Genomic DNA, 22432 nt, shown 5'->3' with positions numbered 1-22432 from the left:
TAGAAAATGTGGGTTCCCCAAACACAATGGAGAATAATAAGATAAAGCTAAAAGCTCATTTATTTAGGACAAGAGAAAGCCTAACGCATTTTGTGCCTGTTAAGGCACTTTTTCATCAACAGGCACCAAACGCATTAGGTCTTTTTTTCTTCTAACTTTATCTTATTATTCTCTAGTTTGCTTGGGGAACCCTCATTTTCTCCTGTTTGGGTGCTAGTGGATCCCACATGTATCCAGACCCTTATAGCACCTTTCATTGCAGATGATAATTACTGCTAAGTCCCTGCCTGCCCATGGGTTGCACCCCAATAAACTGCCCTATAGTGCTGCCCTATCTCACCTGTCCCCATACAACTACATATTATTTATATCACTTATCGCACCCAAAATGAGCTTTATTTCCACTAATATTAGTAGCAGAAGTTTTTGTGGGAACTCCTTGCTTGTATCACTGCACCCCAATAGTGTGAGGTGTTCCTCCGCTCAGTCATATCTACCCCCCCCCCCCCCCCAGAGAGAACATTGATCCCCTTGACCTTGGCTGACCCCCCTCCCGTGTTGAGCGGCAGTAGCAGCAGTCGCAGTCGCAGCAGTAGCAGTAGCAGCAGAAGACAGGGAGAGGTTTTGCTGCAGTGCCTGCTACAGAGGATTGGCTGAAAGCGCCGCCGAGGAGCAGACGCGTCTCGCTTGCGATGCCCATTGCTGTCCGATCTGCCCGGAGCCTATAGCAACAAGCAGCCCCCCGGTCCCTTCCATTCCCCCTCCCCAGGCAGAGGGGCTGAGAGCCGGACAAGGCTGCTGGGAGATGTGCGGAGATAGCGCATGTCTCATCCTCTCCCGGCGCAGCCACTAGACGCTCCCTCCGACAGCGACTCCACCATCTTTGCATGTGCAACACTGGCAGCCGGACATCATCAGCTCTCCCGGGGGCTGCGGGAAACAACATGCCCAGGACGGATCGCTGCTACTGCTGTCGCTGCTACTGCTGCTAGACCCGCTGCGACTGCTTCCTTGCTAGTGGTTTTTTTAGCCTTGTCGCCCTCGATGCGTCTCAGCGGCGTCTAGACGGAGAGAAAGAGAAGAGAAGATGCGGATGATTTGCCAGCAGATGGTCCTGTTCTTCTCTGGCTTTTGGGGGCTGGCGATGGGAGCCTTTCCTAGCAGTGTGCAAATAGGTAAGCTGGGGTGTCGGGGGGCATTCTGGGGGGGCTTTAAACTTAACTACCCCTGCTGCCTTGGGTACTGATCTTTGAAGTTAGAAAATGCCCCCCCATTGCAGCAGGGATGGGGGTTCTGCCCCCTCTTTTCTCCTGCTGCTGCAGCTGCTTCTGTGCAAGGGCTCTGGGATAGGGGGGGGCAGCTCTGTGCCTTTATTTACTCACCCAGGAACTTGCACCAACTGCAGCTGCAATGGGGGACTGGGGTCCCACAAGGGCTGAAAGCCCCTGCAGCTGCTTCGGAACCTCTTGGGAAACCAGCTGCCATGATGGTTTCTTAAACTTGCACGGATCAGCCCTGCTTCTGCCCGGAAAGAGGTTCCGCAGCAGCAGCAGTAGCGCCCCTCGTTTTTAGCCTTTGCCAACCAGCTATCGCTGACTTCTACAACTTCCACAGAAGGGCTCAAATAAACTGACTAGTCCTGCTTCTCACTCACACACACACACACACAAAAAAAGAGGTTCTGCAGCTGCCACATGGTTTAGTGCCAGCGTGCCAACAGCGTTTGATTTAATCAGGGCAATTCCCACCATCCTGGGGGTTAATGATTACCAGGCAGGCCCATCTGTCTCTGCAGTGGGTGATCTGCTTTCAGAGTAGAGCGAGTGAGAGATGGGGGGCAGTGGATGCTGCAGTAGGGTTGGAGGGAGTCCTGTGCGGATCTGGGTTTCTGGTCCATGCCAGAGAGAGAGACAGAGGGAGAGGGATAGAGAGAGAGGGACAGAGAGAGAGGGGCAGAGAGAGAGGGACAGAGGGAGAGGGATAGAGAGAGAGGGACAGAGAGAGAGACAGAGAGAGAGAGGGACAGAGAGAGAGACAGAGGGACAGAGACAGAGAGAGAGGGACAGAGAGAGACAGAGAGGGACAGAGAGGGAGATACGGGTTCAGGGATGTTCTGGATCCCTTTCTAAATGACTGTAATAATGACATTCAAGCTTGATTTCCTATCCACATTGAATTGCACACTGACAGCTGGACATGAATGGTCCCATTAGGCTCTTTTGCAACAAAGGCACGGGGATGGTTAATGCTGCATGATCCCACCAATAGTTAACCAGTCTCTGCGACCCTCCAGCTGTTTCCTTAAGGCTTCCGGGAAGCTCTGGTCAACAACATCATTAGGGCCACAGGTTGGGCATCCCAGTATTAGACTTTAATTTTATCAGGCTGCCTTCTCACTGTTTTTATTTTCTATGCGGCTGGGGGGGGGGTCCTGTAGAGAATCTCCAATGATACAGACCCCCCCCCCAACTGCATCATTCATAGCCCATAAGGAGGCTGCTAATGAGATTCAGTGACCCAGCGACTCTGGTGTCCTTGTGTAATAATGCGATGTTGCAGTTGAGACCCAGAGTGAAAGTTAATTCCATTCCCATAATAATCCCTTGCCTAGCCAAAGAAGCATGCAGTCCCACCATGCGGGACTCTCAATCACCCATGGGTGCATTGGGACATACTTAACATTCATAGAAAACTAAAGGGATTCAAAGGTCACAGTGATTATATCAGCCATTCAGCAGTATAATAATATAAGACACACATAGAGACCTATGGATAAGGGCAGCCGCATTAGCATTGGTACCGCGTAGCTAGCAATCTGAGCTGCTGTAAATACAGTGTATGGTTGAACCAGTGTTGGCTGCAGCCTGCAATACCTTCTAATGGGTCGTTGTGACACCACTTGCCAATTAATGGTCCACTATTATTTGCAGCTGGGAAGAAATAAAGCTCCATAAACCCAAATTTGCCCCATTTTTTTATCTTTATTTTATAGGTGGACTTTTCATTCGAAACACAGATCAGGAATATACCGCTTTTCGGTTAGCGATTTTTCTCCACAACACCAGCCCCAACGAATCAGAAGCACTTTTTAATTTGGTTCCTCATGTGGATAACATAGAAACGTCCAACAGCTTCGCTGTCACCAATGCCTGTAAGTATTAAACCCCCCCTTATCCCACAGAGCTCGGGGGCTGAAGTCCCGAATGTAAAAGGCCACTGGGATGTGCTACAGTGTGGTGGGTGGGGGAGAGTAACGATTCCTCTTGCCTTTGGCCGGGCTAGAAAGCCAGGGGATAAATACTTGTTAGCTTCTGACCTCACACAATCCACTTGCAAGCGCTGTGCTGACTAATCAAATATGACATTTCCTTGGTAATGCAATGCAGAAAGCGGCAAAAAAGGAAACGTTTGGGGGGGGTGGGAGGCTGGGAAGGGAGGGAGTGCATGTGGCATTGCGATTTATGTTCATTCCCTCCCTCTAGAGAAGCCGGAGATGTGTCCTTTGTGAGGACCTTATAATAGTGCACATTAAATAAGAATTATATGCTTACACGCAATTAGCAGCTGCTGATATATTGTAGGTTGTCACCGGCCCCTTACCGGAAAAGCCGTAATTGGACCCAGCCCAAAGCCCATGAGTGAATGTCCTTACCAGTATAGAGGAGGGATGGGCGTCCTCTATCTGTTGGCAAACTAGAGCTTCCATCATCTGCCAATGGGTGGGATGCTGGGAGTTCCGCAACAAGGTAGAGGGCAACAAGGATAAGCATTCATCTAATGGGTAGGATGGTGCCTGTAGTTAGAAAGAAAGGTTTATGCATTTGAGTACAGAGATGTAGCCAGAGTTACCCCAAGATGCTGGTTCAAGGTGTCCAGGTGTAAGTGTAGTTATGGGGAGAGAGTTATAGCCTTTTAGATAACTCTAGTACCTTGTGGTATGACCAGTAAAGACAACCAGGATGAGCTACTTAGCTGGCAGGGTCACCGACCAAGCAGATCTTTGCTAGGCAGCTGGCCAAAACTGACTTAGCTAGTCCCAAGCACTTATTGGGAGAGGACTGAATCCATAGCCTTATAACGTCCTCGTGCAATGGGGTTTTCCAGCACTTCTGGTCAATATGTGGCCATTCCCCTGTCCGATATCATCCAGGGAGTCACTTAGGGGCAAATAAACTGCCTACTCTGCCAAAAGAGGAATCGTAAGCAGCCAATACCAGCTTATATATAGCAGTCAATAAGCAGATGTCTTACCCTTACTGAGGATATTTTCTTCTGAAGAACCCCCCCACCATTATGTTATAAGTGTTGACAGTGTTACCATTTTCACAATGGGCCAGGTTCAACTCCAGGAGAAAAACTAGGGTTACCTCATGAAGACTCAATATAATGATATTTGGAGTTGGATTAGTAGATATGAGGGGTCATTTACCATGTTCCCAAGCAGAGGTCCCTTATTAAGTTAGGGGAAAGGTATTGGATGGGACACATGAAACTGCCTATGAAGCAGTGTTGTATTCATGGGACTGGCCGCTAGCCTCTGGGCTCCAGTACGAAGCATATATATCTGCAGTGATTCTTTTTGACAGGGTGCAAAGCACACCAAAATGGTAGTTTGCACCTGTTATTTGCACTCTTCCTGCTAATAAATGACCTCTATGTCTTCCTCATCAAGTTGAATCTACACCCTCCATAATACTGTTCCACTGCAGCCCCTGGTCTGCTAAAGTAGATGACCAAAAAACACTACAGCTCCAAACTAGTTCATGAAGAGAAAGCTGTCTACTTGTATTTGTCTTGTTGTTATCTTACATATGGAGATTATTGTGTCATTTTGGCACTTTTGGCATTTTTTTCACAATACTGCAGTGTAAGCAGGCATCAGAAGGGAGGAAATAACGCTGTAGAGTATGGAGGAATGAAACACATGGAGTCTAATTTGAGCAGATCGGATGGGATTCTCATTGGAGGATCATTCTGCATATTAATGAAGCTGCTTCTTTTGGCCCGTGGAGAGCGTTTAAGTTTTGGTTTTTTTTTTATTGCTTTTAAGCATACAACCTTGATGTTGCTGGACTATAGCTCCCAGCATGCATCCGTGTTAATATAATGGGGGATATGTAGTCCAGAGACAGTGGATTAAATCTGTATTATATGTTTATGTTATATAAAGTTCCAGGCAAAAAGAAGGCATGATATATGTGCGCCTCTCGGCAAGTGGTTTGTGCAGCGGTTACTCAGGATTACAGGAATTAGGGAGGCAGTGATGCGGAAGGCTGTCTCTATAAGTAGGTTGACGCTGATGCTTGATCTGCTGATGTCACTTAAGGCTGAAGCGCTCCTATATTCTGGGTTATAAATGTCCCTTATCATCACATAATGCATACATCCTCGACCAGAGTCCCCCTGCCTCCTTCTAGGGGTGCCACATCAAGTTAGAATCAGCCATACTTGGTTTCACAAAGGGCACCAACCGGAACCAGAACACTTCACCGCTTTTTCTTAATAATAATAATAATGGTACAACTAGAGCTTCATCTCTCCCTATTACAGTTCTATAACGTATGCCTTCTACACGGGGAGAGAAGAAATCCCTTAATCTTACAGAGGGAGCACAGGTTTTGGTTGAGGGTTTTCTCCAACCCCCCCCCCATCTCTGTTCCATGTTTAATCTTCAATCAATTTCATCTATTCCTTTCACGTAAGAAAGGCTGAATTTGCATTCTTATTTGCCTACATTATTGCCCCCCCCCCTCTCATTGTCAATTATACAGACAAGCAGTTTCCTTCAGGGCTGTGGCGCGAGGTCATTAGAGAGCTCAGGAACAGACTCGGGATACAGAGATACAGAGTCGCCTTCACTGTAATTAGCCACAGTCAAACTGATGAAGGGTTTAAAAAAAATCTGTTGTTTTTAAATCATCTTATGATTTCATGATTTTATATTCACAACTAAATCTTTTTTTTTTTTTTTCCCAACTGGCACAGCCAACTGACTGCCAGTTTGTATCTGACAGTTGCGGTTACTGACATGCGCTGCTCGGGTGATAAATCTGAGAAAGTGCTGACTGACTCTCAGCTCCCTGCTACTGCGTAATGACTCATGTCTGCTTTTGGGGGCTCACAGCATGAGTCAGTTGGTTGCACCGGGAAAACAATTGATCTGTCACGGGAGAGCAATGTGATATGTCCTAACATAAGTGCTAAATTGCTGGGCACCTATCACCATGAAATTGCTTCCCCCACCAGAGGTGCAGGCTATTAAAGCCCACATTTCAGTTGAGGGTAACAATAGTTTTTTTTTAAAAAAACAAAACAACCCTCACTGGTGCTCCCAGGGTGGGCGGCCATGTTATTTAGTGGGCATGCAAATAATAACCACCTATCCATTTTTTAGGGGCATAATTTAGGGAGCAGCAAGGTCCTGTGCCCACCCCTGGCCCTATGGGAGGTAGACCCCAGACCGAAGTGCTTTTTTCATGAGCTTTTTTTCATGATCCCTAAAGGCGGCCATACATGGGCCTATTCTAGCTGGCGATATCGGTCCTTTAGACTGATTCGGCAGCTTACCTGCCTGTGTATGGGAATCACCGATTGGCCCGACCGACATCTGATTTTGCTTTTTCCGTCGGATGGGGGACCGCATCAGCACGTTGATGCGGTTCCCAAACTGACGGTACATATACCCGCCATTGTAAATTGATCGTTTGGCCCCAGGACAGTGCTGTGCCAAGCCAGCCTGGCACACTAGGCAACCTTGCCAGCCAGCCAATCTCCTCTTTCCCAGCATACACGGACGAGTATGTGTACACTAGGAATGCCACATGTCCTGCCTGGGAAATACGGGCAGGGGGGTGGGTGTGATGTCATGGGGGGGGTACTATGATGCAGCAAACAGCGATTGGCGTCAGTCAGAGAATTCTGACCCAGACAGCCCTACCACAAACTGAACAAGTGGCAACCCTAGTGTGCACGCAGTGACAAGGTGGGGGAGTGTATGCATGACAACAGCTGTGACGGCACTGCAAGGGACAGGGTTACCTAAGGAGTGGGTGGAGGGAGGGACAAAAGTCTAGACTAGGAGTAGGCACAGAGAAGAGGTATGTTCCTAGCACCCCCATATCATTGCTCCCTAGCCATGTGCTGCTTCTGCCTACCCCTAGTCTGTTTGGGTCATCACATGGAAATGGCACTGGCTTGGTGTGGATGTGTTCTATTCATGGGCAAGTGGTGTAACAATCAAGGCAGCAGACCCAATGGTCGCGGGTGGGCCTGGGGAACAGGCGGACCCGGACCGCGACTCTGCTTTCTCCATTTTCCTCGTTCCTCCCTGGATTTACAGGCAGTGACGTGTTAGGGTGGGGGGCTTGGTTCTCTTGGTTGCTAAGATAATAAACTCCAGGCAGCCAAATAACAGTTTAAATTCCGAGTCTGAGCAAAAAAGCCTTGTGCCTTCCATATGGCCATGGAACTTCTTGATAAGTTTAAATATCCTTATATTTTACAACTGGGGGTACATTTTTCCCTATATACAGACATACTGTATATATACAGTAATTGGTTGACAGGGAGTCGAGGGCTAAAGAGCTTTGTGGGTTTAGCAACATGCCTTACTGTATAATTGCACACAAGTAATTAAAGGAAGAAGTTTCATTTTGCAAGTCCTTCCCACGCTTATTTATTGGAACTAATGTGAAATGTCCCATGAGCCCCGGTTCCTTATGAAAGCCATTGATTGGCTGCATTTAGCTGTAACATCAATAACAAATTAAGTACTGGACAATGTGTTGTCAATAGGATTCAGAAGAGATGGCTTCTTATTTGTGAGAGCGCAGAGAGAGAGAGAGAGAGAGAGAGGGGTATGGGGATTACTAAGGAGCCTCGGTGGCGAGTGCGGGTCAGAGGGTGCAGGGCAGTGATGGAACGCTCCAAGGATTGATGTCACAGGGTGATTTTGTTAATGCAGCCTGCTCATTCTGGGCTATTATTCACCAGAACAAAGACAGTCCTCATTTTATTTTGCCGAGTATCCATTACGTCTGGTAGATCCAATTAACAGGATTTCATTTATTTTTTTCTTTTGTACATGAAGCATCTATTGGTTTGTGGCACAGGGATTTCCGCAAATCCTTCCTCCCCACGCTCTTTTACCCATCAGTCAGTCTCTTGTTTGCGTATCAATGCAATAACACGGATAAAGGCAAAGTATACCCTTTCTGCATTCACTCCCTCTTTGGGTAAATGGACAGTATAACTTGCCCACACATGCAGTTCTGTGCAGTGAACCTTATTTAGGGGGGGGAACGCTGGTTCTGCATTTGGCTAGGAGTTGCCACATTGGTTGTGTTTTATAAATGTCTTATAAATTGTGATGAATTGAATTTTAATGAAACAACAGCCTTGAGTTAAATGGTAACGAACTGCGGCTGAATGCTAATTTGGATTTGCCGAGCAATTGCACTAAGTGTTTCTGCAGATACTGGGCCTTCCGGTTTATTGTCTTTGAAGCCCAGTATAGAGCAAGTCGCTGAATGATGTGGATGGAACCTTTATTAAAACTGTTAGTATCACTTTACTATCACTAACAAATAAGAGGGCTCATTTGTGAACACGAACTAGAGTTTCACCAGTGCAGGTGTTAAAATACCAGCCAAGACCGGGGCCAGTATTACAAATTTACTGGCTATGTATTTGCTGATAAATTTGTAATAGTTAGTCCTTCCACCCCCAGGCTACCTCCCATTCGCCTTTGGCCTGCCCCATTCTCCCCTCCTAGCTCCGATGGACTTGCTAAATCCTCTCCCGATTCAGTCCTTGAGGGCATGATTCCACCCCTTGATGTTTTATTATAACCGAGAAAGATGAAAACATTTTCAATATGAATTTGAATTTGTCTATGGACTGAATGGAGTCTATGGGAGATAGCCTTTCCGGATTACGGGTCCCATACCTGTATCTGTAACTTTGGTTGCTTTTTTGGTCTGACCCAAGGTTGAATTTCAAAGGGGACTTGAAATGAAAAAGTTCAATAAGCAGTGCTTTAATAGATTATAAAGCATCTTTTCATTATATATACATTATTGTGTGCTGTTTTGGACTATAGGGCTTCATTTACAAAGCAAGGGCCTAAGCACCATGTTTATTGCTCTTGGCACCGTGCAGGTTGTGCTCTTAGGCCCAAGGTCCATAATGGAAACACAAGACCTTCACCGTTCCAGGAGTATAGTGCTGCCTGCAGCTTTATATTCATAAATGTGGAGAGCTGGGGACAGTACCGGGTTGGCACAAGATCCAAAGTGCAACCTACACTGAAATTCTACAGGACTAGTAGTGGAAAGTGTAGTCATATACCTAGGGGCGCTACAATGGCACTTATTCCGCCCACTTCTGACATGAGATTGGAGTACTGGAGTAGTAGGAGAACTAGTGGGAGAGGTAAAGTTGGCATGATTTTTATAATGAAAAATCGCGAAAAATCCGTGAAACACATTTGACGCTCAACTTTTTTAAGAACGGTGAGTGGTGTGTGAGTAAGAGGTGGGGTCAAGATTTATTTGCCTTGGATGCCAGTAGCTCTTAGTTCTGTCTAATTGGATTAAAGGTCTTGGTCCTGTCTAATTGGATTAAGAGTCAGAATGATATGGCCAAAAGTTAAGGTCCCCATACACGGGCCAATTCTAGCTGCCGATATTGGTCCTTTAGACCGATTCAGCAGCTAATCTCTGTTATGGGCACTACCGATGGGCCTGCCCAACCGATATCTGGCCTGAAATCGGCCAGATCTCGATCAGGCAGGTTAAAAAATCTAGTCGGATCGGGGACCGCATCGGCTTGTTGATGCGGTCCCCGGACCGACTTTTCCTATACCCATCGTTTTAATTTGATCGTTTGGCCCCTAGGGTCAAATGATCGAATTAGCCTGGATTCTCCCGATATCACCCACCTGTAGGTGGAGGTATCAGGAGAAGATCCGCTCGCTTGGGAACATCGCCAAGTGAGCGGATCTGAAGGTGTATGGGCACCATTAGTTCTATTCCACCATCTTTGCATCTGTATAAAAGATATAAATACATACATTGCTTATGTCAGAATATAAATATTTTATGCAGCATTTGGATAAGACGATCTTAATAATTTCATATCCTTGAAATAAACGTTGACAGTATGCAGGTCACATTGACCATTAAAAAATAAAACATTCTCTTGAATAGTACATTAGGCTATTACAGGTCAGCTCTGATTTCCATGGCCTGTGTAAAGCGCTTGCCCTGTATCCTTGTGCCTTTATTTGGTAACACAACTCCGCCGGGACTTCTGCTGTAATATTCTTACATTGCACAAAAGAGGATATATTATCCCCTCAGTGGCACACCATTGGGGATATAATAGTGCCAGGAAATGTAGAATTTATGAAGAAATAGGCATTTTTTAATTTTTTTTGAATCGCTAAAATACACGAAAGAATGAGACGGGCAAAGTGGGACATACGGCTGCATGAAAGTCTGATGCCCTAGCAGAGCAAGATCCACGAGTCATTAAAATGAAATGATATAGATATATATTTATATCATTATATTGCTAGCCACATTTCCAAAGTTATTTTATCATTTGTAGAAGAAATCTCTGAGACCATTCTACCCCAAAAAGGATTTTCTACTCTTAACCTTTTTACCAGTGACATATTCAAATGTAAGAGTTAGGGAGCAACAAAAGCATGTTCATGGAGGTGCCAAATAAGGGCTGTGATTGGCCATTTGGTAGTCCCAATGTGGACTGGCAGCCTACAGGAGGCTCTGTTTGGCAGTACTCTGGTTTTTATGGAACCAAAACCTTCCTCCAATCCAGGAATTCAAAAATAAGCCCCTTCTTTGAGGCCACTGGGAGCAACATCCAAAGGGGTTGGGGAGCAACCTGTCACCCCTGAGCCACTGGTTGGGGATCACTTCCTTAACGGGTCATTTATTTTTATTCCAGACAGAAGTGCAAGAGCAACAGCGCACCCCTAGTGGTCATTCAGAGCATTTTTGTCTGGGGTTTGGTGGCCATAGACAGTAATTACATTTTGTCCGGATAGGTTGCAGCAAGAACATCAGTGTTGCTCCTCCCTACAGCCTCTTATGAATGCAGCACTGCAAGGTACTGAGACCAGAAGGTAGCCTTGTCCTTACTGCCTGCGGGAAAGTACAGGGCCCCAATGTTGGAGTTCCCAGACTTATGTGGTTGAATGGCGCTCAACTTAGAGGATGGTCAGCGAGGCAGGAACTGCTGTATTCATGAGAGGGACCTGCAGGCCTCTAATAGTTCTATTATAAACAAGGTAGGGGTAGAGTGCAAAACAACATGGCGCCTGTTTTTGTACTTTGCAAATAATTAATGACCCCATTGGATGTTGTAGCCTGCCCATAGATTTAAGCCTGCTGCTACCAGGACATGACCGAGGTCCAATTAGAAGCACTGCAGGCGGGTGGTCCACAATCTCCCACTTGCATTTGTAAAACCCTAACAAACCATTATTGCTTTGTTTTCTGCACAGACACGGAAATTTAAGCCCTTCTTCCCAGAGCCCAGGCAAACTGACTGACAAATGAATGAACATATCTCATGTCCCTAAAGCAAAATCTGAGCAGAATCCTGCTAAAAAAATCAATTGTCTGATGGCTAGAGGACACCCGCGTTCATGTGATTGAATCTGCGAGGCTGACAGGGGCTCCCAATCCGCAGATGTGGGCAATTTTCCAGCCTAATTAAAGATAGAAACTCGGTATTTAATAGATTCTGAGCAGCCTTGAATTAAAATATCTCTATAAAAAATACGTAAAATGAGTAAAATGTGCTTAAATGCATCAGGGGACTGTTTTACATGCAATTCAGTTATTAGCGAGTTACTCAGTGCTCATCTGCAATGTATATTTGTTTGAGGTCAGGTGTCGACAGAAAGGTCACTAAAGAGTCTGCGGCGTCTACTATGGTCTATTTACTATGGGGAGATCTCAATCCGGCACATTATTGGCTGAATTTAGCCCTACAACAAGGATCCATTTGAACAGTTTTACCTCAGAATTCAACGAGGTATATGGATCCTCAGCCTTTAATAGTGTGTATCAGATGCAAGCACTTGGATTGGTACAGTGGCTCTAATATTACAGTTATCCCTTATCCGGAAACCCATTATCAAGAAAGTTCCAAATTACGGAAAGGCCATCTCCCATAGCCTCCATTATAAGCAAATCATTTTAATTTTTAAAAATGATTCCCTTTTCTCTGTAATAATAAAACAGTACCTGTACTTGATCCCAACTAAGATATAATTACCCCTTATTAGGGGCAGAACAATGCTAATGGGTTTATTTAATGGTTAAATGATTCCCTTTTCTCTGTAATAATAAAACAGTACCTGTACTTGATCCCAACTAAGATATAATTACCCCTTATTGGGGCAGAACAGCCCTATTGGGTTTATTTCATGGTTAAATGATTCCCTTTTCTCTGTAATAATAAAACAGTACCTGTACTTGATCCCAACTAAGATATAATTACCCCTTATTGGGGGCAGAACATTCCTATTGGGTTTATTTAATGGTTAAATGATTCCCTTTTCTCTGTAATAATAAAACAGTACCTGTACTTGATCCCAACTAAGATATAATAAATCCTTATTGGAGGCAAAACAAGCCTATTGGGTTTATTCGATATATAAATAATTTTTAGCTGACTTAAGTTATGGAGATCCAAATTATGGAATGATCCCTTATCCGGAAAACCCCAGGTCCCGTGCATTCTGGATAACAGGTCCCATACCTGTACTCGATTTTGACTGCATTTACAAGTGAGTCTTAAATATTAGATCGGTTTCAGTCCTTCCCCTCCTCTGGGAGATCATTATCATTCCATTTCCTGGTCACTGACTGTCCGCTGCCTGATTGGGCAGATAGTTGCAGGCCTGGCCGCAAAGGCACTCATGTAATAGGCCAGGATGAGGCCCGAAGGTACAAAGTAGTACTGGGACAGTGGGGATAGAGCAGAAGCCAGGACAGGTCTGTCATTTAAGCCACATAAAATTTTAAAAAGTGTAGTGACCCCTTGATATTGCTGGAGTATGCTGTCTGAAATATGCAATAGGAAAAAAGCTTGATACTGAGTACCCAACAGCAACCAATCAGCAGGTAGCGGTAACTGGTTGGTTTATCAACTGGCAGGGTAGGCAGAAGACTCTAGGCAGGTACCTTTTCTGCCTGCCCCTAGTGCTGGCTCTCTGCCCCATGTGGCCAATGCTTGTTACTGCGCTCTCCTACTGCATGTGTGGGGGAGGGGCGAGGTGGCCGGCTCGGTGCCTAGAGCGCCCAGCCGCCTTGACTGGCCCCTATCTACTGGTCAGTGCTCTACATCAAGTGATGATGGGTGGAGAGGGGTGTTTTAACAAGCACTGTTTTCTGCTGGAGGGCAGCGCAGGACAAAACAGTTTTCCATTTATGTTCTGTGTTGTTTCTTGCGGGAAAACTTCCATTAACTGCCTGTTTCCTGTGAGGTATGTAATTAGTTTGCCAGTTCACAGATAACCCCCCCCCCCTCCTGCATAATGAACTCCTGCTTATCTGCAAACCCAATAAGTGATAGCAAATAGGTTAAGGGAGGTGACTGTTTATACAGATCTCATTATCTCTTGTTAAACAAACTCAGCTTATTGGAATCAAAACAATGTTCCATTGCTGTTTTATATATTTAAAAAAAATGAGTTAGGTGTAAAAATGGTCATTTTATTCCTAAATATGCAGATAGCGCTGGTCTTGTGGCGGTTTTTTCCCCGAGACCTTACGGAAGGCTGCCATATTTATGTCCTTATTCCATTTAATACCAAACACTAACGCGCAATAAGGTTATGATCATTCTCTACCAATTACTTGGAGTGACTTTGAGTGGAATTGAATGGAACCCGTGAAGTCGAAACGCGCTAATCTCATATTGACTTCAAATTTGGGCCACATCTCAAATAGATTTCACATATTTACAATTGAATTGCATTATCATTTTAATTAGGGATTTTTTAATCACACGCCATAAAGGGTGTTGGGAATGCATTAATAATTTAAAAGCTTTTTACTCTTTTTTTTTTTTTGAAATTTACAAATTTGACATTTAATTAAAAATGTATCGTTCTCAAATTAACAGCGTTGCGAGGCTCTGAGTGGCGCAGCGTGAAACATAATCCTTCTTTGCATTAAGTATCCTGACCTTTCCCTGAAAGGAGCCTGATGTAATGTGACCTGATTCCCGGTGACTCATTAGAGATACGCATTCACAGGAATAAGGGAAATATACCGACTAACGACAAATCGCCGCAATTATTTACCTTTCTGACAGATTGGTAACGGGCGGGCAGTATATAGGGAACCTCACTAATTAACCATCACATATCTGGGGCAAACATAGGGGATAACGAGACGCCAACACTGAAATGTACGTTACATTTATATGATATGAATAGTACAGGTATGGGACCTGTTACCCAGAATGCTTGGGACCTTCTGGATAAGGGGTCTTTCCGTAATTCAGATCTCCTACCTTAAGTCTGCTAATAAAATTATTTGGACAGTGATTAAACCCATTATTTTGGCTCCAATAAGGGGTAATTATATCTTAGTTGGGATCAAGTACAGGTACTGTTTTATTATTACTGAGAAAAGGGAATCATTTAACCATTAAATAAACCCAATAGGGCTGTTCTGCCCCCAATAAGGGGTAATTATATCTTAGTTGGGATCAAGTACAGGTACTGTTTTATTATTACAGAGAAAAGGGAATCATTTAAACATGAAATAAACCCAATAGGGCTGTTCTGCCCCCAATAAGGGGTAATTATATCTTAGTTGGGATCAAGTACAGGTACTGTTTTATTATTACAGAGAAAAGGGAATCATTTAACCATTAAATAAACCCAATAGGGCTGTTCTGCCCCCAATAAGGGGTAATTATATCTTAGTTGGGATCAAGTACAGGTACTATTTTATTATTACAGAGAAAAGGGAATCATTTAACCATTAAATAAACCCAATAGGGCTGTTCTGCCCCAATAAGGGGTAATTATATCTTAGTTGGGATCAAGTACAGGTACTGTACCGTTCCCCACAAACGACTGCTTTCTAAGCTAAGGTCTGTTGGTCTTAGTGAAGTCGTTTGCACATGGATAGAAAACTGGCTACAGGATCGGGTACAGAGGGTGGTTGTTAATGGCACATTCTCTACTTGGAATAAGGTTCTCAGTGGGGTCCCTCAGGGTTCTGTACTGGGTCCACTTTTGTTTAATTTGTTCATAAATGACTTAGGGGAGGGTATTATGAGTAATGTATCAGTGTTTGCAGATGACACAAAACTCTGCAGACCAGTCAATTCTATCCAGGATGTGACATCCCTGCAGCAGGATCTTGACCAACTGGCAATCTGGGCAGCTAAGTGGCAGATGAGATTTAATGTGGATAAATGTAAGGTCATGCACCTGGGATGTAAAAATATGCAAGCCCCGTATACCCTTAATGGGACTGCACTAGGCAAATCCATAATGGAGAAGGACCTTGGAGTCCTTGTAGATAATAAACTTGGCTGTAGCAAGCAATGCCAGGCAGCAGCTGCAAGGGCAAACAAGGTTTTGAGCTGTATTAAAAGGGGTATAGATTCACGGGAGGAGGGGGTTATTCTTCCCCTTTACAGAGCGCTGGTAAGGCCCCATCTAGAATATGCTGTTCAGTTTTGGTCTCCAGTGCTCAAACGGAACATTATTGAGTTAGAGAGGGTCCAGAGAAGGGCAACTAAGCTGGTAAAGAGTATGGAAAGTCTCAGTTATGAAGAAAGACTGGCCAAGTTGGGTCTGTTTACACTGGAGAAGAGGCGCTTAAGAGGTGACATGATAACTATGTATAAATATATAAAGGGATCATATAATAACCTTTCTAATGTTTTATTTACCAGTAGGTCCTTCCAACGGACACGAGGGCACCCACTCCGTTTAGAAGAAGGGAGGTTCCATTTAAACATTCGGAAAGGATTTTTTACAGTGAGAGCTGTGAAGTTGTGGAATTCCCTCCCCGAATCAGTCGTACTGGCTGATACATTATATAGCTTTAAGAAGGGGCTGGATGGATTCTTAGCAAGTGAGGGAATACAGGGTTATGGGAGATAGCTCTTAGTACAAGTTGATCCAGGGACTGGTCCGATTGCCATCTTGGAGTCAGGAAGGCATTTTTTCCCCTCTGAGGCAAATTAGAGAGGTTTCAGATGGGGTTTTTTTGCCTTCCTCTGGATCAACTTGTAGTTAGGCAGGTTAGGTATAGGCATTATGGTTGAACTTGATGGACGTATGTCTTTTTTCAACCCAACTTACTATGTTACTATGTTACTGTTTTATTATTACAGAGAAAAGGGAATCATTTAACCATTAAATAAACCCAATAGGGCTGTTCTGCCCCCAATAAGGGGTAATTATATCTTAGTTGGGATCAAGTACAGGTACTGTTTTATTATTACAGAGAAAAGGGAATCATTTTTAAATATGTGAATTATTTGATTAAAATGGAGTCTATGGGAGATGGGCTTTCTGTAATTCTGAACTTTCTGGATAATGGGTTTCCGGGTAAGGGGTACCTGTATATATATTGCTTATTACTAGATATGAGTTTATTTGTTTAGTTTATTTTTTTTCCTCAACTCAGCTAAAAGTTGCCGAAAAAATGTTGTGCTTTTTTTGAGATTTACTAGGCATCAAAATGGCTGAAAATCCGTACCTCACAATTCGCCAGGGGAAAGTTTTGCTTTGAGCCCCAAGATTAGTTCCAAACGCAATGAAAGCTAAATTATCCTTTATTTTTTATTTATCCTATTATTTTTTCTGTCTGAAATGTACCCGTCTGTACACCAGTGGGGGATCCTTGACATTCCCTGTTCGTGTGTCTAAATGCAAAAGCGCAGAAGCGAAGTTCTTTGCTCACATCAGGGATAACATCATATTATACTGCCCTGTATAAGGGAAATCAATGAAAACTGACCTATAATATCCAACATTTGAGGGTTATTTTTTTTCTAAACAGACAATTATCAGTGGGCGCCCATAGGACATAATTAATCCCTTGACAAGCTGGTGAGTTCTGCTGGTCTTAAATGTCTCCATGAAAAAAGTGAATATGAAACACACCTAGAATAATAATTACCTTCCCACTGCACAAGTCCAATCTTATAATAATAATAATTATAAGGGTGGATGTTATGTTACTTGCATTATCATCAATCTTTTTTCTTTCAATCAGTTAATGTCAATGTTCCTTCTCATGAACACAGTTGTAAGCTCACGTATGAGATTTTGGAAACACTTCATAGGCATGTGTGCCGAGCAGCCGGTTGGGTCCAAGCCAGTAGTGAGTTATATGTGTACAGGCATTTGTTGTGTTCCCTGATGTCATATATCATGTAAACATGCATGAGCGCTCAGCTTGAGGGAACATTGATTGGCTACAGTTAAACTCTCCTCTTTTGGCTGCCAGGGTAGCACAGAGGTCATTCTATATGACCTATTGCTAAATTGTGAGAAAAGTTATATGTTGTAATTATGGTTCCCTTCCTCAGCTAATACTACATTTCTTCATTTAAATGGAACATTGTGAAGCCACAAATATATATGTGGTATTCCATGGTATTCTGTGTATCTCTGTGAACAGTAAGCCGTGTTACCTGAAGGTAGACATGTTCCACAGGGGCAAGGTATCTCAAGAGACTGTCTGCCCTCTGGTAAAATATATACGTGAGCCTTCGGCGTGCTGCTTTTGCACAGTGCCTGTAGAATTTCTGTACAGAAAAAATATCCGCAGTCTCCTTTTCTACTGCATCTGTGTAATATGGCCTTACTGATGATATTTGTTTCAGTTAGCAAGTTAACAGCCTTGGTTGTTGGTCCAAAAATGAGCAACACAGAGCAAAACTTAGGAAAGAATTCTGCATTTGAAATGTAGTCATTTTATGCCAACCACAGTATTTTTTTTTTTTTTTAAATGTATTTATTTCATTTATTTTTTATGGAGTTTTAAAGGAAAACTATACCCCCAGAATGAATACTTAAACAACAGATAGTTTATATTATGTTAAGTGGCCTATTAAAGAATCTTACCAAACTGGAATATATATATATCAGTAAATATTGCCCTTTTACATCCTTTCCCTTGAGCCGCCATTTAGTGATGGGCTGTGTGCTCCCTCAGAGATCAGCTGACAGGAAGTGATGCAGCTCTGACTGTAACAGGAAGTAGTGTGGGAGTAAAAGGCAGAACACTGTCCATTAATTGGCTGATGGGACCTAGCATGTATGTGTGCCCTTGGTGCACTGTGGTGCACTGTCAATTTTCTATTAGGATTACCCAATGGCACATACTACTAAAAAAGTATAATATTAGGGTTTTGCATTGAGCTGTTCTATGCAATTTATTTTTATACAGACCTACATTGTTTGGGGGTATAGTTTTTCTTAGGTCATAACAAGGGTAGCAACAGGCATGTAATAGACTGTTACCCTGGTATCCCTGGCAGCAACTCCAACTTTTTTCAGCAATTGGCCTTGAGACCTTTGACCATAAAACCCAGAACAAAGCTACAGAAATATAGAAACATTTAGGCAGCAGACACCCTGCTATAATTGATAAGGTATAAAGAGCATCAAACTTGCACTAAACACAAATCTTGCCCTCTCTGGCCTATAGGCTGGCCAACCCCTTAGCTCAAAATAAGTTTGTGAAATTAGTATAGACCAGGGGTCGGGAACCTTTTTGGCTGAGAGAGCCATAAACACCACATATTTTAAAATGTAATACCGTGAGAGCCATACAATATGTTTGGGCGCGGATGCGGCAGAGCAAGGTAGGGTGGGTCCCAAGGATGTCGGAAGCGATGCGGAGGATGGTGTGGCCTGCGCTCAGCGGATAAAAGACGTGTTCTAAGGTTTAGAACATGTCTTCTATCCACCGAGTGCAGGGGCAAGGTAGGGTGGATGACGGATGCGGATGTGATACGGAGGAGGGTGTGGCCTGCGCTCGGCGGATAGAAGACGTGTTCTAAGGCTTAGAACACGTCTTCTATCCACGGAGTGCAGGCCATGCCCCCCGTTATTTTTTTATTTAAGATTTGGCAGCGAGCCAGAAGCAGCCATCAAAAGAGCCACATCTGGCTCCCGAGCCATAGGTTCCCTACCCCTGGTACAGAGTGTTGAAGATACAAGCTTTGTTATAAAAGTTAAAATGTAAGTGTGCAAAATCCATTATGTTACAGTAAATTTAGTGTTATTTACTCCTCTGTTTTCCCTGCGGTGTGTACTTGCATAAAGTTACACATTACATAAAGCAAAAAACATAAGCAAGATAAAGCGATGATTTAACGTTCGCATAACAGCCTAGTCAGTAGAAGTGACTCTTATGATAGATACACACTTTTACACCCAAAAATAAATGTACAGATTCATCGCTTGGTTGCCCTTGAGTTCACTTTCGATGCATAATGATTATGTTTGCATTATGGCTGCATCTGTTCCTCGCTTCATACATATACATATTACAGGTGGGCATTGTTTATCATTACCAGCGTTTGTCAGAGTTAGCAGAACTTCTTGTTTTCCCATTAGCAACTTTTAACAAATTCAGAAGAAAATGTATCTGGCTCCAAACAGATAAATAGTAGGTGTTTTGTACCTTTTTCCTATGTTTTGAAATGCCCATTTATAGAGCTGTACACAATGGCCAGTTGTTGGGTTTCCCAATAATTTGGCAGAGGGCAGATTGTGTAGTTTGCTCACTCACCTCAATGGCCAATGGTCATCCGAAGCTTGAACCAGATTTCAGGATAATTGGAGACCTTAATACTTCATACTTTTCTGATGCCACCTCATAGAGGCAGAAACGTTGTTTTGTTTGGAGACATTTTATCCAGGTGTAGTTCATTTTGATTATAGTTTAGTTGGATCAAAAACAATAATCTGGCCAACCTAATTGCACCATATTGGACCAGCTTTACCCAAATACCCAACCCTGTTGTGTCTTGCCTTACAAGTCAATTGGCATATATTAAACTTGTTAACTTGTAAAATTCTGTTCTGTTGACTGACAGGATAGCTGGATTTAGCTTTAATTTATTCCACCAAAGCTGAGCCTGATCTCATCTGAGCCTGTATCATTTTCCTTTCAAGTTGTAATTTTTACCTTGTAGGTATCAGAAACTAGTGATTAGCGAATTTTTTTGCCAGGCAATTTCCGCATTTTGCCATTGGCAAATTGTTTCGTGAAAATTCGGCGTGGAAAAATTCGGAGCGCAGAAATTTTTTTTTGCCGCACGTCAAATTGGGCACGGTCACGGAAAAAAAGGCTTGGTTGCGTCAAATCGGCGCAGCAAAAAAGTGCGGGCGACAAAAAAATATACGCAAACAACAAAAAAATTGACGCGGGCGACAAAAAAAAATCGTCAACAAATGCGTTTCACAAATTTTTCGCCATTTCGAGAATTTTTTTACCGTTTCGCAAATTTTATGGCAAAGCGAAACGGGAGAGATTCGCTCATCACTATCAGAAATCTATGTTATGTTATTTTTGCACTTTTGATATAGAGAAACACCTTGCACATTTCATTGAACATATATTTACATTGGTCCAGTGGTTGAATTGGCTATTCCTTGTTAGTCAGTGTATGCACAGGGTGTGCTAAAGTAGTCAATACAGACAGGGCTGCCATGGGGGGGGGGTACTTCAGTCAGAAACCCTGTGCAGTGGTGTATCTACTGGGGGTGCAAACGGTGCCCGCACCCCCTTGAGGCCTGCTAGTGCATGGATGAGTTTCTAATTTTTCAAACTGAATTCTTGCTTAATTCTTATGGGAAATTGACTTATTTAGAGTCAACAGAAGATATCTAGAGATTATGTATGTATGTATGTATGTATAACTTTATTTATAAAGCGCCACAAGGGTACGCAGCGCTGTACAGTCTTACAATATCCAAATTACACACAGGGAGGACAAGTGTTATAATAAATAATTATAAATACGCAGGGAGTAAGTGCCATGAGGTACGAGACACAGTAGGAAGGAGGTCCCTGCCCCGTAGAGCTTACAATCTAAGTAATCTAAGTCTGTGTGTAACCATATTTACAATTGCTAGCTCGTTAGAGAAACTTTATGTTCTGTTCATACTGTATATTCTACCCTTGTTAATCACTGTTTAGATAATGAGCTTGAAAAAAAGAAAAGTAAATCTGTTCCACCCGTGCAAAATCATATCGATTTCTATTCCATTTTCATTTTCTGCAACAGGTCAGGCAATAAGTACAGGGACTCGTTGTGGCTTGCCTGTTTCTCCCCTCCCTAACTTGCAGGTCATTCATTGGGAGATAAATAGGTGCCTCCATCCTCCAGCCCCTCATGAATACAACATTGCCTAATGCAGACAGGGCTGTATTCATGAGTGCAGCCACAGGTCTCTGTGCTCCTTACTCTACTGATGAAGAGACTTTATCTTCTTTAGTCTAAATGCATGTCTTCGTCACACCGACAACATCCATCAGCATAAAGAAGTTTGTTAACATGGCTCCTTCGGTTTGAGCAGTCTTAAAAACATTTTACTACTCATCCGAGTGGCTTCTTCCATTCAAGTAATCTCGAAAAGTATCACCAATCATATGAGTGTCTTCATCAGTTCAATTTTGTTGAACTGAGGAAGCCACTCAACTTTGACAATCTTGTCGAATTTGAATGAAATGGATAAATTAAATCCTTCATAGACCTGCTGGTATCCAAAAAAACCTCCAACCTATGGCAGTGCCATTTCCCATAGTGACCTGTATAAGCAAATATTTTTTCATTATTGACTAATTGTTTTTTTTACAGTTATAATTAAAGAGTACCATTCTTCTGATGAGTAAAAGCTCAATTGGATTTTCATTTTATCCAACGTATTCAGAAAAACCTAGGTCCCCATCATTTTATGAAATAGTTCCCAGACCTGTTCTTAGGGTTTTATTAATATAAACAAAGGGAAATTTTAATTAACTTGAGGATGAACTTAAAGGTATTTCAGAAGTCAAAGAGTAATCTGTCATTGTTTTCCATTATCATGTGTTTCTGCTTTTGATTAAAGCTGTTAATATATATATATATATGCTACATGCAAGGCGTTTCCCTAAAAATAACCACACCAGCTGAAAAAATGTCTAACTTAATAACCGTTTATCACGCCAAGTATAAAAGTTGTTACCATTTTTTATTCCCAAAATAAGTTACTTTTACAATCAGCATCATTATTACCCAGTGATGAAATCACCAACACAGCTGGAGAGAATAAGATGGATTTGCGCTTTAAACTCTCTAATGTGGGAGTTCAGCAGCAGAAAACTATTCAGCAAAGAAACAGAAGAAATGGGTGATAGAA

The 22432-nt window shown here is 43.0% G+C and overlaps 1 protein-coding gene across 7 annotated transcripts in view; it reads left to right on the top strand.

Moving 5' to 3' along the window:
• The first annotated feature begins 579 nt into the window (after positions 1-579).
• The window catches only part of gria4 (glutamate receptor, ionotropic, AMPA 4), a 200926-nt gene continuing 179073 nt past the window's right edge, over positions 580-22432 (top strand). For 4 of the 7 annotated variants that reach the window (XM_031895621.1, XM_031895624.1, XM_031895623.1 and 1 more), the window contains exons 1-2: positions 580-1175; positions 2993-3151. In XM_031895621.1, the coding sequence (XP_031751481.1) occupies positions 1088-1175; positions 2993-3151 (247 nt within the window). In that variant the 5' untranslated portion in view covers positions 580-1087. 7 annotated transcript variants of the gene reach the window in all.

This window comes from Xenopus tropicalis, chromosome 2 (genome assembly GCF_000004195.4).
Source record: "Xenopus tropicalis strain Nigerian chromosome 2, UCB_Xtro_10.0, whole genome shotgun sequence".
Classification (NCBI taxonomy): Eukaryota; Metazoa; Chordata; class Amphibia; order Anura; family Pipidae; genus Xenopus; species Xenopus tropicalis.
This window is presented reverse-complemented; position numbering and strand designations above follow the sequence as displayed.